The sequence below is a fragment of the Arachis hypogaea genome, chromosome 16, assembly GCF_003086295.3.
Source record: "Arachis hypogaea cultivar Tifrunner chromosome 16, arahy.Tifrunner.gnm2.J5K5, whole genome shotgun sequence".
Classification (NCBI taxonomy): domain Eukaryota; kingdom Viridiplantae; phylum Streptophyta; class Magnoliopsida; order Fabales; family Fabaceae; genus Arachis; species Arachis hypogaea.
This window is the reverse complement of record NC_092051.1, coordinates 1,158,028-1,173,933: the sequence shown is the minus strand read 5'-3', so window position 1 is coordinate 1,173,933 and position 15,906 is coordinate 1,158,028. Positions and strand designations below refer to the sequence as shown.

Sequence of the window (15,906 nt, the reverse complement as noted above, 5' to 3'; positions counted from 1 at the left end):
AAAATTGCTTTTTTAAAAATAATTTCTGTCTAATTTTTCTTTTTTTTTGGGCTTTAGGCCCGATGTCTATAAAAAAAATAATTAGCAGCGCAAAGGATAGGCATCACTCACTAAATGATGATTGGAAAGGAGAATACATGCATCATTAATTAAATCAAATTGTTACTAGTTTATATGCACTAAGACTTGATTACATAGATTCATCCCACTCATCATTATTCTTATTATTAAGATATGACACTAACTAAAGGGAGAGTGATGATAAAATTAAATAAAACTTGCAAATGATATAAAAGATATGTTTAACAATAAATAAAGGTTTTTTTTCCCATCCCCACTAAAAAGTGCAACTTGATATATTGAATTATAAAATTATTGATATATGTAGTTCATACAAACAACTTTTCTTCCACATGATATCCATTTGTGTTAACATCCTCATTATTCTTCTCACGATGACTTTCCCAACTTTCCTTCACCATCATGTGGTGCCGGAAGCTCTCCACCATACTTTCCGGCACCGACACGAGAACCCTAACCGCGTCGGCGTCGCCGACCACCGGTAAGAACAAGCAATAGACATCACTTGTTAAAGGTCCCATGTGCAATGGCTTCCCTTCTCCAAAATCCAAATCTTCTAACCCTAGTTTAGACCATTGTGATATAACCATACTAGCAGAAAGATCAGTTCTCACATTCTTGTCCTCCAAGAAATCAATCATGGACCTAATGTACTCACCATTATTGTCCCAAGTAGTAGCCTTAGCTTGTTGAACCAATTTCACACCATGATGAAGATTATTATTATTATTATTATTATTATTATTATTACACACTAAATCCTTCACTTTACTTTGTGCACATCCTAGAACAAATCCATTCCCATAATACCCTTGTGGGAGGTTCATACTTTTTCTTATGTTAATAGAAAAGAGTAATTTCACTGTGAGGTCAGAATTTAAGTTAAGCGAGCCAATCCACGAGCGCCACGTGTGTGCCGCCATGACCTCAAAGGTTGTGCATTTTAGGGAGGGAATGCATTGTTTCTTCAATTGAAGAACTTGGTGGGATCCAAAGGTAAATGACGTGGCAACTAACGGTTGAGATTGCATCAACTTAAGGAGTTCAACTTGTTGAGTGGGTTTTGTTTTGGTGTATCCCGGGAGCGGAAACCTCACCTGAGGGGGATCACGAGATTTTAACACGTGTCTCCCATGGAAGGGTATAATGGTCAATTTAGTGTTGGGGTTCTTGGTGAGTTGGGCCCACGCATGTAGAAACTGTGAAGTGCCTATGCCGTCGCATAGACAGTGGTTGATCGCGGTGCACAGGATCATGCCCCCACAACGGAGATTAGTTACCTGAAAAAAGGTTTACAAAGTCAAAAGAAGAAAAAAGTGAGGGCAATATAGTCAATTTCTAAATATCTTTTTATTTTTTTAATAGATTTTTTTTTTGAAAAAATTGAAAAGGACTAATGACTACAAGCACCGTTGTTGTCACCACTAAGCATGCTTTTGGAAAGCAACCAAAGATGGACTAATTAACATTTTTCTATTTTCCTTTTAAAGAAATAGAAAATCTATTATTATTATTATTATTATTATTATTATTATTATTATTATTATTATTAAACAATTATCATGTCCTTACAAATATTTAATTCATAGTTTACCAATAAATACAAAATATCTTTTACCCTTCATCACTCATTATATGGTAATCAACTTTGATGGGCTTTACAAGAACAAATAAACAAGAAAAATAACAAAACTTTCTGATCTCACTATCTATGCAGAGTTACTTAGAGAAAGTAAAGAAAAATATAATTTAGTGATCATAGTGTCAAGGAAGTATCATCATTTTATAGAAGATATCTAGTATCTAAATTTTTTTTCATGTCCCATGTGCTGAATATAGATAAACTATAAGATCATATAAGACGAATTATAAATTCCATTTATTTTACATAATATTATAATATTTTAGACATTAACAATGTAAAAACTTTTACATAATAATTTAATCAAATGCATATATATAAATAATTTTTTAATAATAAATTTAAAATTTAATTATTTTTTTAAAAATTTAATTCAAATCTCCAATATTTATTGAAGCGGACGAGCTGATCGCTCGACCAATCCAAGTTGGTTAATAATACAGAGTTTTAACAAAGAAATGAATATAACCTGAAGAACAAGAGGAGGAATATCCAAGAAACTTTGAGCTTCAACCTTATACATAAGCTTCCTCCATGACTTGTTTGGAACCTTAGAAGCTTCAATCAAGTCTTCAATAGTTGAATCCATGAAAGCCTCAGCAAGAACAGCACCTTCTCCATTGCAATCCACCTCAAGCTTGTGATCATCATCATCATTATTATTGTTCTTCCTTAATCTCCCAGCCAAAGGGTAGTAATCAACAAGAACCCTTGACAAGGAACACTTCAAAGCTTCAATGCTCACTGATTTCTTGAACAAGTACAAGTACTTAATTGAGAACCTTAGGAACTTTTGATCATCAAGATTTGATAGATAGAGTGAATGCTTTGGTGTTGGAGCACATGGGGTTATTATGGTAATTGCATCCCTAGGGTAAAAACAATCCGGGAGTTCTACAAATTCTAACATATTTAATTTCACTACAATATATAAATAATATTGGTATGATATGATTATATATGGAGATCAGAGGAACCTAATTAAAGAAAACAAGAGAGAAGGAAGGTTGATGAGGAAGTAGCCATATATATAATAGAAAGGAGAGTGATCTGAGGAGTGAGTGAGTGAGACAATTGAATGGTGATTTTATTTGTAGAAACAAGAAATAGAGAAAACAAATAAATTAAGAGGGAAGAGAGGTCATTATTCTTAAAATTAAGGTTTGGATATATAATGGCTATAATGTTATTTGTATACTAAAATCAACCACCAATGTATTTATGTATAAATATATGTGTGATTTAATTTATTTTCAATATGTATTTATATTCTAGCATGTATTTTATACTGATGGCAGAATTTGATGGCTGATTTTAGTGTATACATTACTCTAATTAGAATAACATATGTGATGTGATGGTTCCTTTTTCTTTTGTGAGGGTGGCTCAATAGAAAGAGGATACATAACTAGATACAATATGTATAGACAACCAGGTGCCTTTGGTTTGCATTTTTTTATTTTTAATTTTTATTTTTAGAAATTTTTATTTTTAATAAAATTTTATAAAAAAATAAAAGATAAAAATAAAAATAATAAAAAATCAAATTAAATGCATCTTAATATTATATTGATATATTAATATATATTAAATCTAGTGTGCTTTCGACTTCTAAACTCTTTAATCCACTTCCAAGAATTTTAAAGTATTTTTTCAATGTTTGATTACTAATCATAGAAATATGTATATAAAGATCTTTATTTTTTTTTATTTTATGGCCCATTTCAATTTCTTCTCTTTTTACTAATATTATTATTTCTTTGTTTTGCTTAACTACGATCAAAGGTGTTCTTGCATACTATAGTATACTACTACTTCTTTAATTTCTCTTTGTCTATACTCAATTATATTTATTAAAAAAAAAACATTATCTATATTTAAAGAAGATAAAAGATTGTATAAAATATATTATCAAATAATAATATAAAAGATAAAAGAGTTGACCTTATAAAAGATCGAATTATATATACATATATTATCAAATATTATGTCAATTTACGTCTTTTTTTTTTTACCAAAAATATGAAGACTCGAACCCGCAACCTCTTAGATAAGTATGGAAAGATTATGTCATTTGAGCTATTACTTATTGGCTCAATTTACGTCTTATTTATCATCACATAAGACTTAAATCCAATGTAATAATAAAAATGAATTATAAACTCGCTACATTTTTCTGTATATTGATATTGATAAGCATGATAGCTAGTAACTTAGGCAATGCTATTAAATTCATTAAAATAATGCATTCACTTACCATTTGTTTCTTTCAATTCTATTAAGTTTATTAATTATGAGAATAAATAAATAAGATACATTGAATAAATATACATGCATGTCAGAATTGTTTACCTAAAATCAATTTGAATTAGTTTAGTAGTTAATTCATTAATTTATTTAAATAAGTATTAAGAGTTTGAATTTATCTTGTATATACAGTAATTTATTGACCAATAATAAACTTTTAAATAAAATTTCAATCGACAATAGATTAATTTTTAACCTATTAAACTTAGAAATACCACAAAAAAAAATTGTTTAGCTAAAATGTTAAACCATTTAAATTAGTTTTGCCTAGCTTCACAGTGGAGTGCACTAAAGATTTAGATGTTAATTTAGTACCTTATCACATTTAAATCATCACTACTTTGAATTTGATATTGTGTACACATTGTTTTAAAATAACACAAAATATAATTAATAATTTATGGAGGTATTTATGGATGGAGTTAGAGTCACGTTTAAATAGATCTGGATTTGGCCTTAAAAGAATATTGGGTCTATTTTGATCGGATTCAGAGTTATCCAAAAAATAAAACAGATTAAACTGGATCGGTTTGATGTTAAAATTAGTATATACAAAATTGTAAATTTTATATATTAAAATATTAAAATATTATTTTTAAAAATTAAATTTAACAATGTTATATCATATTTATATCAAAATAAATTATTTTAAAATAAAAATATTATCACATAATATAAAAAATATTAATTAAAATATAATGTAACATTAATTTTGCTCTAAAATATATATATATATATATTTTTTATTGTAAAAGATAACTTTAAACCGGATCAAGTAATCTAAACCCAACCCAAAAATAATACTTAAAAATAACAAACCAAAATCCGACAAAATATAGCTTAGATCCGAATCGAATCTTAAGCATCCGTAATAATTTATAATTAGTTAAAATAACCTGATCTTTTTAGAATTTAGACACATCAATTTTTCATATTTCAACTAAAAGTAGTTATTTATAGTTTAGAAAATAAACTTTTACATTATTATTTCTATAATATTATATTAAATTTGACTAAATTATGCTCTAAAAATACATGTTCAAAATATAATAATAAAAATTTTTAAATTTTAACACATTTAATGACTACAAAGAAGATCATAAAATAAATTAAAGCATGTAAAATTGTATAATGATTTTATAACCTCATAATTTCCTCTCTTTTTTATTCGATTCTTGGCATCTATTTCGAATACGTAGTGTAAAATTTTAGTAACAAACACAAAGTATTATCGTTATCTGAATTTGAAAATGCTCTACCTTAATAAGCCGAACAGAAAGTTTGCAATTTCATGAAACTCCAGCGATAAGATTGAAAATGCTCTACCTTAATATAATTTCATCCACGTGCTGATATCCAATTGAAATTTGGTGCCTAAGCTATGACTTATGCCACATCTTGAGAAAATGAGAGTAACTAGTTGCTTAATTAAACTTTCTTAAAGAGCCTCCAGCTTAGGTCATCATATTTGATTTCTACAACTTTGATTGTATAAAATAATGAATAATTAAAATACCCCCCCCCTTTTTTTTTTACTTAAGAGATTTTTATTATCTATGAATTTATATTTTAAAATCAGAACCTAATTTCTTGAATTTAATTTGTATGTACTCTTATATAAATACATTACTAAAAACACGCTGAGCGGCATCAATTCCTTCATATGAAATGGCTTTTTAAATTTTCTTTTTCAAAAAATATTTGGTCAAAAATTGAAAATAATGTTGAATTGAAAAATTATTAAAAATATATATATTTAAAAAAAAAAAGAAGAAGAAAATGCTATGGTTATTAAGAATTTAGAAAGGTACACTTTGATTAACTTTCTAGAAGACACAGTTCCCTGTCTCCACATGTACTGAGATCAATCACATGAATCCATTATCTAGTGGCTAGTGCTCATAATAACAGTCCCACTTATTCATAGTTGGGTTTGGGACAGTACACACTTTTCTTTAAAATAAATCATTATCTACTGATAAGATAAAATAAAATAGAGTAAAGTATCGTTTTTGTCCCAACGTTTGGGGTAAGTCCTATTTGTATCCTTAACGTTTATAAAAGTGATTTAATATTATTCTACTATCAATTATACTAACAAATCAGATTATATTTTTCAATTATTCTCACTTGGATGTATTCATTCTCAATTAGGTCTCACTTGGATGTGTTCGATTTTAATATTATACCCACTATTTATGTTTAGATTCAATTATGTCTCTAGAAAAGTGAATTATGTAAATGTTGTAGGAATTAGTTTCAACATTTGATGAGCTATTTTTCATAGTAGATCATCGATTCTATCCCAGACATTTGTATTCTAACTTCAAGAAGAGATTTTTAAAACTCAAACTAAAGCGTTCATGATGTGTAATTGACGACAGGATAACATTGAATCACTTTTACAAACGTTAAGGATACAAATAAGACGATTTAAATGTTAGGGACACAAATAGGATTTACCCCAAATATTAGGGACAAAAACGATACTTTACTCAATAAAATAATTCTTCTGGAATGAATTTAATGTGTAATCTAATTATAACTACTTATATTTTAATTTTAAATAATATATAAAAATAAGTTATTCTAAAGCATGCATTAGATATACGTTAATTCTATTTTTAGTAAACATTTTTCTCTTTTTTATTAACAGCACAACCATTTGTGAAATATACATTTTTTTTACAAAAATGCTTTATATAGACTAAAAATTAGCTATTAAATTAATTATTATGTATTTGTATATATTTATATATATTAATCTATATTTTTTTAACTAAATAATTAGTTGTCAAAATAATCAAATATAGAATAGTAGAATAATCAAAACTGTTTATAGTAATATATAATAAAAACTTTTTATAAGATGTCAAATACATATTTATATATAATAGTTTATTATAGTTGAATTTTTATATACACTTAATATGAATGTTTTTCTAAACATACAATTTTTTTTATGAGTATTTCTTGTTTGGTTGAATTCACCAGCCAACCACTCAAGGCAGCATTAAAAATAATGACCTAAATAAAGGGCGGAAATTTTTTTTTTTTTTTTGAAAAAGGGAAAGGCAAAAGAAAAAGGAGAAGTAAAAAAGGTGTATCTAAGTAAAAGCTGCACTTTGAAACGATTCCGCAGAAATGAAATCACAGTTTGTGAACACTTAAGGTGTTACTGTTAAAGTAGTCAAAGATTACTTTATTTAGGAGTAAATAAAATTATGCTAACGTTAACTTTATTCCAACTAAAATCATAACAAGAAAGCATAGATATTTAGTAGCTTCAAATACAAAAAATTGAGCCTTATATTATATATACGACATATAAAAAGGTTTCAAAAGGAATATCCTTATGCTTATATACTTGATTAAGATTAATATCAAGTAAGTAAATCAATCAACCTCACTTTGTAGCCTAATATTAAGCTTTAAAAAACTTTACCTGATTGTCATGATAGGATATATTCCTAATCTGTAATTTCTTTTTTATTTTATTTTATCTATTCCATATAAAAAAAATAAAAGTAAGTGGTTATATTTATAAGATGGATAAAATAGAAAAAATGTTAAGTGAACAATTTTTTTATGCACAATTTTTTTAACTAAGTTTTTAATTATTTTCAAATAACAGAAATTTATGAAATCAATATAAAAAATTTTATAACCAAAATAATAGATTTTTAGTAAAAAAAAAAAAACACAAAGTATTTGAGAAAAAAAAACAGAAATTCTAAGGAAAAAAAACGAAACAAAAAGCGAAAAAAGATGAAGGAGAAATAGAGAGAAAGTAGAGAAAAAAAATAAAAAATAAAAGCAGCAGCAAAAGAAGAATTCTTTGGGTTATTGGAATTTGGAAACTTAGTTGATCAATGATTTATTCATTTAATACTACTTATATTCCAAAATGGCAAAATCATTAAAATATTTCTCCAACTGTATTTGTCCCACCGAAAAGGGAAACAGAGCTTTATTTTCTCTACCAAGTAATCTAATATAGTAATAGACTAATAGAACTAGAAAATAAAAGAAAGACTTAGCTCTATTGCAGACCTAAAAAATAAATACCATTTTTTTCAAGGACTAGGTTAGTTGAATTATGATACTGGTACTCCCCAATAATCTTCAAGCTTTTCCCTTCATCACTTTCCCCTCTTTTGGACTTTGAAGTTTGAAGTGAAAACAAAGTGAATCCAATTCCAGTCAAACCCTACTAGCTTAGCATATATTCTCTCTCCTCAAATCATTTCAACGCAAGAAAGAAACAAATGTGCCACTAAAAATTCGTTTCACATTTTTTTTTCTAGAGTAATAAAATCTAATCACCCCTTGAAATTAAAGGCAGGCAGGCAATAAAATAATGCTAGTAATAATAGATTAAGTCCAAACAGCGCTCACATGATTCATGAATGACACTCGTCCGATATAGTTTTCCCTCATCCTTAAACGTTTTTATTAAATAATGAATACGGGACTTTTTGTTAAATAAATTTTAACTCTTTATTTGTTATATTTTATATTGATAATTCAGATTTTAAAAATTAACCTACTAATCAGATTTACCACATTTTTGGTAAGATGCTAATTTCTTTGTTACCTCCAGTAGCAGATTATTTTCTAAAAGAGCATTAGCAACCTGTACTACCTGCTTTTTCTATTAATCTTCACTATCACTTAGGTGCTGTTCGGTAAGGGAGAGAGAAATAGAAATACAAACATATTTGATAGAAAAGACAAATATTTTTTAGTTTAGAGACAACTTTTTTCTTAGCATTTTCTGTATTTCGAAACACAGTGGATAGAAGTGATCCACCATGGACCATGGCTAAACCGTGGCCACCAGCAACTTATGGGGCAAAAAGGCAGAAGTGATCCATGACTAAATCTCCAAAGTGGTCCTTTAGATTCACAACTTTCACTATTTTAGTCCTTCAAATTCAAAATTACCTATATTAGTCTCCGAAATTCAGTTGTAGGCACCATATTGGTCCCTGGATTCTTTCTAATATTGAATCAGCAAACTAAGTGCTGAATTGGCTCAGACTTGCCATGTTGGATGCATGGCTAAACAGCGTCATTTCATTTTAACACTTAAACAAGGCAAAAACAAGAAGAGGAAGAAGAGTTTATATGATATGTAAATCATTATATTTCCCTTCATTCTTCAAAACAACTTCGTTTTTTACTTATTTAAGAACTAAAACCAAAAGACACTATTTAGCCATGTGTCTAATGTTGCAAGTCAAAGCTAGCTTAGCATTCTGTTCATTGACTCAATGCTAGAAAGGGTCCCAGGACCAATATGGTGCTTGGAGGCTGGAGCTGGATCTCAGGACCAGTATAGTAAATTTTGAATTTGAGAGACTAAAATAGTAAAAATCGTGAATCTTAGAGACCACTGTGAGAATTTAGTCAATGATCGATAGTAGTCTAATAATAATAATAATAATCTCTCTCCCTCATACACTACTGATCAAATAGAAAAACCAAAATAGTATATGTTTGTCTTTGTATCTGTCTCCCTAACCAAACACTACCTAATAAGATTAACTCAATAATAAGACCACAGATACCCAATTGAAAGATAAATGACAGCAAATTCTCCTAAAAATAGGTGAGATATTGCATAAACATTCCTTAATTATTGACATTTACACTAACCACTCCTTCAATCTTAAGGAGATCAGTGTCATATTTTACAAAATATAAAAACATCATAGGTAGTATAACCTAAATTTCAGGAAAAATTAGTATATACCTCTACAAATAAGGTATTTTTCATAATACCAATACCATAGAAGTAATTTACCCTTCATAAAACCTCTGCATCTTTTGAAGTCAATACCAAAATTATACTACTTTGACTACATTACCTAATAATTAGTCTTTTCTGGTCGAAAGATAATTAGCATTATATATCCTCATTTTACATACAAAAGTTACAAGAAGTTGAAGACAATTTTCAATGAATACATAAAGCATTATTTGTCTTTATGGTAACTATTACCAATTACAAGCGGGCAACATATGAGTTTGCTTGGGTCACATATCTAACCCATCTATATGGATTATGTGCCTTTGATTTCTTTGCTATTTGCAAATACTTCACCTACACCAACAAATGGCTTCTTAGAACTACTTATCACTAGAAAGTACAAAATAACCCAAAATATATGATAGGTTAAGTATTAGTCTCTACTTCAAAATATCTGTCAATTTCGACAAAGAGAAAGTTTAAAAAATCAATGTATTGTTCAGATACATTGATTTTATATTTTACCACTTTATTCAAATTGAGTAATTGACAATTACTTTGAAACAAAATGAATAATAAAAAGGGAATTTACTCTGAATGTCTAATCATCAAATCATAGAAGACTATACAAAACAGTTTGAATTTAATTTCATATGGACAGCTACCATTTAATTTCATGATCAGTAGTACACTGGTGAGTTATGAAAATCATCTGAAAAATCAGGCAAAATGTTCAACCAACACCTTTTCTTTTTTTCTTTAAAATAAGTAAAATTTTCAAACGTGTATTTATATTTGAAAGTAAATATAGAGAAAATATAGCTTCAAAGGATCATCTCCACATTTTACCTGAAGCCTTGAAGCATGATACATTGGTATATCAAAGGTCATGCTAACAGGCCCTGCCTCCTTCATGATATTGCCTGCATTTCCAACATAAAGATGTTTATTCATTAAGATCTAATAGGAATATATTTTTGACATTTTTGCCCAAACAGAACATCTTACCAAGTAACTCCTGTGAAAAAGTTAGTTTCGCTCGTAAAGTATGTTCCGCTCCGCCGACAACCTACAAGAGGATAAACCAGCCATTACTTTAACCTGTTTCTAGATTAATAATGGGAAAGCAATAGATCAATAGTACCTTTTTTATGCTCCACTCTAGTCTCTTATTTGCTTCCTTGAAGTCAGTTGTGTTCCCAACTGATTCACGATCCAACTCAAAATTAACTCTAAAAAATCCCCAATCAAGGGGACAACATATGTTAAAAATGGAAGTAATTAAGATATTCAACAGTTTGATTATATTGTATCGCAATCCCATACATCATGCATGTTAGAGGACATGTATTAATTAATTGCTTTTGTCGACTCAGCTTGTTATGATACTCTTACAATATGTCTAGGTCATATTCTACAGTATAAACAAGACAAGATGACTAATGAGGTCAAGTTAGTCATTCCTTCTTTCAACTTAATTGAATTACTTAACAGATCTATCAAATTTTGAAACCTCTCAATCATTCATTTTGATTGTAACTTGAATTATGATGTATCAGGAAGAAAAATAATATACCGATTGGTAAATTTTGGCACTGGCATCTGTACAAGAACTGTGTTAGCATTGATACTTGGGTTGAAGTCAGCACAAACTTTAATTATCACTTCGGCCTATGAAAATACAATAGATAGATGGTCATAATTTGCTAGAAACATATGAAGAACTTGAAAAATCAACTGGAGAGCACAATCACTTTCAGGGGTCCTGTTTCTTCAAGCAATGCATTAATACGAAATGGAGGCTTAAACGGTTGAGTCATTCGATAATTCATGACTGGGAATTCCCCTTCTGGTGGAACCTAGCAAAGAGAATGGCACAGTCCTTAATCAAGAACTAAAACATGATATGCTTTTGTATTTAATATGTAGATATGAGGTAACAAACGGTGCGGTTACCAATGACAAGGTTCGGTCAGTATCAAAACTATCAAGGTGTACAGACTCATGGAAGTTACAATCGTCTAGAATCACTGCAGTGGAACTTGCATAATCTGTCAACGGTGGCAAAACTAGATCAGACAAAAATGAGAAGCCGTTGCGAAAACCAGCAAGCATGTAAAAAATTGAACTTCAACAACTTCATGAAAATTATCCAACTATCAGTTCCTCAAGTAAAACCAAGCCATATTTTTTCCTTGTAATCTTTGTCACCTTGGTCCACACCCTATCATTAGGAATCTGATTAATTATTAGTGCAAAGAGGACGAGGTTACATACCATTCTATCAAGGCAGTGTTGGTAAACCATATCATTAATAATACTAGACAATCTAGAATCTTCTCAATATCTCAAAGAATACAAAAAAATAATGAAGTAAGGAAAGAATGACACAAAGACATGCTACAATCTACAAGGCACTCGGTAGTCTCAATCTATGCCAGGAAACAACTATATAAATAACTTTCTAAGCATTTCAAGGGGCGTAAAGTATGCAATAGGTTGACCTACCACTTCTTCCTATACTCAGGTCCTCATTGAGAGCAAGCCGAATCTCTGGGTTACCCGTAAGGTAACTCTTCATTTGAATGGTGCCGTCTATCTCACTAGTAAGTATATATCCCTGTTTCAAGCAAGAAACTCATAAAAAAGCTTAACATTTGGCAGAAGTATAAGACATCATAGCACATAAAATGAATGAACCATGTCTAAGATTAAGAAGAACAAGTTACTCTCAAGTCACTTACGCTAGAGTTGAATGTGACACTTATTTTCTCGATTACGTCAACAAAAATCTCCTCCCTCTTTCTACCACCAGGTTCATTAGCAACAACAGACTTTGTAATAACTGTGCTTGGCATTCGTTTGTTCCCTTTCTGCAGACATAGGTGAACTCCACGAAGTTAATAAAACTATGAAAGACAACAATATCACTGATTCACTGATGCTACAGACAATCACCACAAAAATGGATGCAGCACCAAGGGGAGGCATCACTGCAGAATCAATCATAATTGGCTCGTTGAAAATATAAGATTTCAAAAGCTCCGTGGAAGTTGTTTGTGCATAACCAAAATCCTGGGATAAAAAGATAGACATTAGTATGTCTAGACATAAAAAAGAAAATGCAGCAATCAGAAAGGACATGATAAAATGACCAAGCTTTAAAATTATATTGAAAGAAATAGAATTGAATTTGAGCACTAGATACTTCTAAAACCATTGAAAATAATTAATATAAGAATCAGCACATGAAACTTATTTTACATGCTAGATATTTAAATAATAGAACCAAAGAAAGCCTAAATGAGTCAAGTTAACCAACAGTCTTATAGCCCGAAATCACACAAGAATACTAGCAAACACTTACAATGACTTCATCCAGCAATTCATAGACAAGCACGAAATTCTTCCGCAATGAATCTTCATTAAGAACGCCAAGGTAATCCTTGATGAGACGAGCGATCCGCTGCAAGAGCTCCAAGACAAGAGAGGGGGATACATTGACCCTGTTTGTAGCAACAAACAACAACCCGGCAACCTTCACATGGAAGTAGTTCACTCCATCCACATTCTATCAAAAATCAACGAAAACAAATAAACAAACAACAAAGAATCCCAAACAGATCATCATAATAAATTGAGTGGATTGAATACGAAAATATCATGAATCATCCCTCTTAGTGCTAAAGGCAAGTAAAAGGTCATTTTCAGTACCAAGTGTTTAAATTCAAGGGTAAATTACATCGACCTCCAGAGAAATTAGGCAAGATTACATCACACACTACACAGGCACCTTTCAATTTGTAAAAGAATACATTAATCTCGGATGAAGTCTAGATGATGCCTATGTAATGTAATATTACTTAACATCACCAGAGATTAGTGTGTATAATTTAGAAAATAGGAACACATTCATTATATGTTAGAGATATAACAATCCACGTCTCTCCTCATATCAACTTAAGTTTTTGCCATAAGTGATTTCATGTCATGTTATCAGTACTTCTATAATCAAAAAGTCTATGCAAAATACAAGGAGAAAGAAATTCGAGGAAAAATTCACGCAAGTCCAGAAAGATGAAAGGTGTTAGAGATATAAATTATAATCATTCACGAGCTTCTTACTATGCGCTTAAACTTTTAAAGAATTAGTTATGCCATACACTAATATAGACATATTTTTTTTGTTCTCTCTCCAAATTGTAGAAAAGGAAACAGCGTCATAGAAAGTCAACCAAGCGTTGATAGAGTCTCAGCATTAGCATAATTCACGAATCAGAAATCTCTTAGAATATATAAACAATTAACTAAAAAAATGTATAATTATACTGAAAATAACAAGAATACGCACAAAGACAGGTGGAGCATCTTCTTCACCATCGTCGTTCCAGAACTTGACTTTGCGGAAAAATGTCTCGGCGCTCGCTTTGTGAACATCACGGCGATCTGAAATTGCACGCAAAAGCAAATATAATTAGAACTAAGTAAGTCGATTTCAGCAAATAGAAATAGAAAAAATGGTTGATGCGAGTTAGTTACAGTCACGGAAGACGATGTTATCGCCTCGTTGAGAAAGCACGAACAACTGAGATATCATCCTTTTGCTTCCGATCTATCACTCTCTTCTCTTCTCTTCTCTTCTCTTGTTTACTTCAATCTCACCATTGATGCAATGATGCTGCTGCTGCTGCTGCTGCTTCTTCTTCTACTACCTGACAAGTGCAAAGAGCACACTCTCTCGGTGTCTTTGTTGTTTTGCCACGTTTTTGGAGTCACTCGCCTCTCACGTGACAAATGTGCTTCAACTTCACGTTTATAATTTAAGCTGTTAAATTTCTAGCTTCAGGTTAATCTATATATGTATATATTTTAAACCAAATTTGATTTTTCTTTTCTTTTCTTTCCTTTTTCATTTTTTTTAACAGAAGAAATCACTGAATATATAAATAGGACAAAGTGCTGAACCTTTGTGCACATTTTAGGACTGGTGTGGGGTGAATGTTGTGAAGGTGATACTTTTTTTTTTTTTTTAACCAAAGATAGTAGACTCGAATTCGCAACCTCTTAATTGAATATGGGGAGACTATGCCATTTGAACTATAACTCATTGGCCACATGTTATTTTAAAAAATTGAATGGAATATGTTAAATTATTTAATAATTTTTAATTACTATATTTTTTTTTTTGGGAGGGGGATCTTCTTTTTATTTTTGGCCATGTTGGACGTTAAAAACGCCTTGTTAACATAATGTTGGGCTAGCCCATTCTATTGGATGCGACATGTGAGATATGAATAATGGGCCTTGTTTCCCATCCGCAAGGCCCTATTATTAACAAAGAGATAAATGATCAGAAAGAGAGAGTTTAGAAAGAGTAAATGATCAGATTAGTATCTAGAAAATTACTCTTATTCTAAATTAGTTTTTGAAAGATATTTTTATCAAATTCATCCTTTAAATGACACCTCAGCAGACACCTAAAATTCTTAATTTACTATTAACATAATTAATTTATGAAATTAGATCAAATCAACTTCAAATTGAGGGATTTCAATAGCTTAAGTTCTCTCTTCAATTAGTTTTTTATTTAATCTAATTTCATAAAGTTATTATGTTAATAGTCAATTAAGATTTCTATGTGTGTGTTGGGATGTCACTTAATGTGCCATATTAGTAAATTTTGACATCATCAATAAAGAAAGTGACGAAATGATTAACATGACTAATTTAAAATATTTAAAAGACGAATTTGATTAAAAAAATCTTTCAATTATCAATTTAGAGAACGAATAATCTTTTAGGAACTAATTTGACCATTTACTTCATAGTAATAATAGTGTGTATGATTGTGTATGTATATTATGTAAAAGACTTTATGTAGAAATTAGTTATTAGTTCAATATTTTTTTGTCTATTTAATAATCTGTTTAAATAAATATCAGATAATTCTAATTTTGTTCGATGAATAGTTAAAAATACTATTGAAAATAAAAAAATTTAGCTTACATAATTATCTATACAATATATTCTCATTGGTCAAATTCTAACAGTATCATATATGTAGTTATCTACCTAGCTTTAATAATCAATTTTAATCTCAAAAATAAAAAAGATATATACA

General features: G+C 29.6%; 2 protein-coding genes across 3 annotated transcripts; both read right to left on the bottom strand.

Moving 5' to 3' along the window:
* Positions 1-357: 357 nt before the first annotated feature.
* On the bottom strand, positions 358-3,116 carry LOC112758787 (alcohol acyltransferase 9). Its single transcript, XM_025807540.2, has 2 exons — positions 2,193-3,116; positions 358-1,361 (listed from the first exon to the last, which is right to left on the bottom strand). Exons 1-2 carry the CDS (start codon positions 2,631-2,633, stop codon positions 390-392), a joined length of 1,413 nt encoding a protein of 470 aa, XP_025663325.1. The 5' UTR covers positions 2,634-3,116; the 3' UTR covers positions 358-389.
* A 6,800-nt stretch (positions 3,117-9,916) lies between these two features.
* LOC112758058 (AP-4 complex subunit mu) lies at positions 9,917-14,688 on the bottom strand. Of its 2 annotated transcripts, none has more exons than XM_025806629.3 (13): positions 14,325-14,688; positions 14,137-14,231; positions 13,153-13,356; positions 12,744-12,860; positions 12,530-12,658; positions 12,294-12,405; positions 11,742-11,854; positions 11,540-11,644; positions 11,362-11,456; positions 10,930-11,017; positions 10,794-10,854; positions 10,635-10,708; positions 9,917-10,139 (listed from the first exon to the last, which is right to left on the bottom strand). In XM_025806629.3, the coding sequence occupies exons 1-13, from the start codon at positions 14,380-14,382 to the stop codon at positions 10,041-10,043; spliced, it is 1,350 nt and encodes a 449-aa protein (XP_025662414.1). In that variant the 5' UTR covers positions 14,383-14,688; the 3' UTR covers positions 9,917-10,040. The 2 variants fall into 2 exon arrangements, with proteins under 2 accessions (XP_025662414.1, XP_025662415.1); XM_025806630.3 differs by having other exon boundaries at positions 11,742-11,836.
* Positions 14,689-15,906: the final 1,218 nt, after the last annotated feature.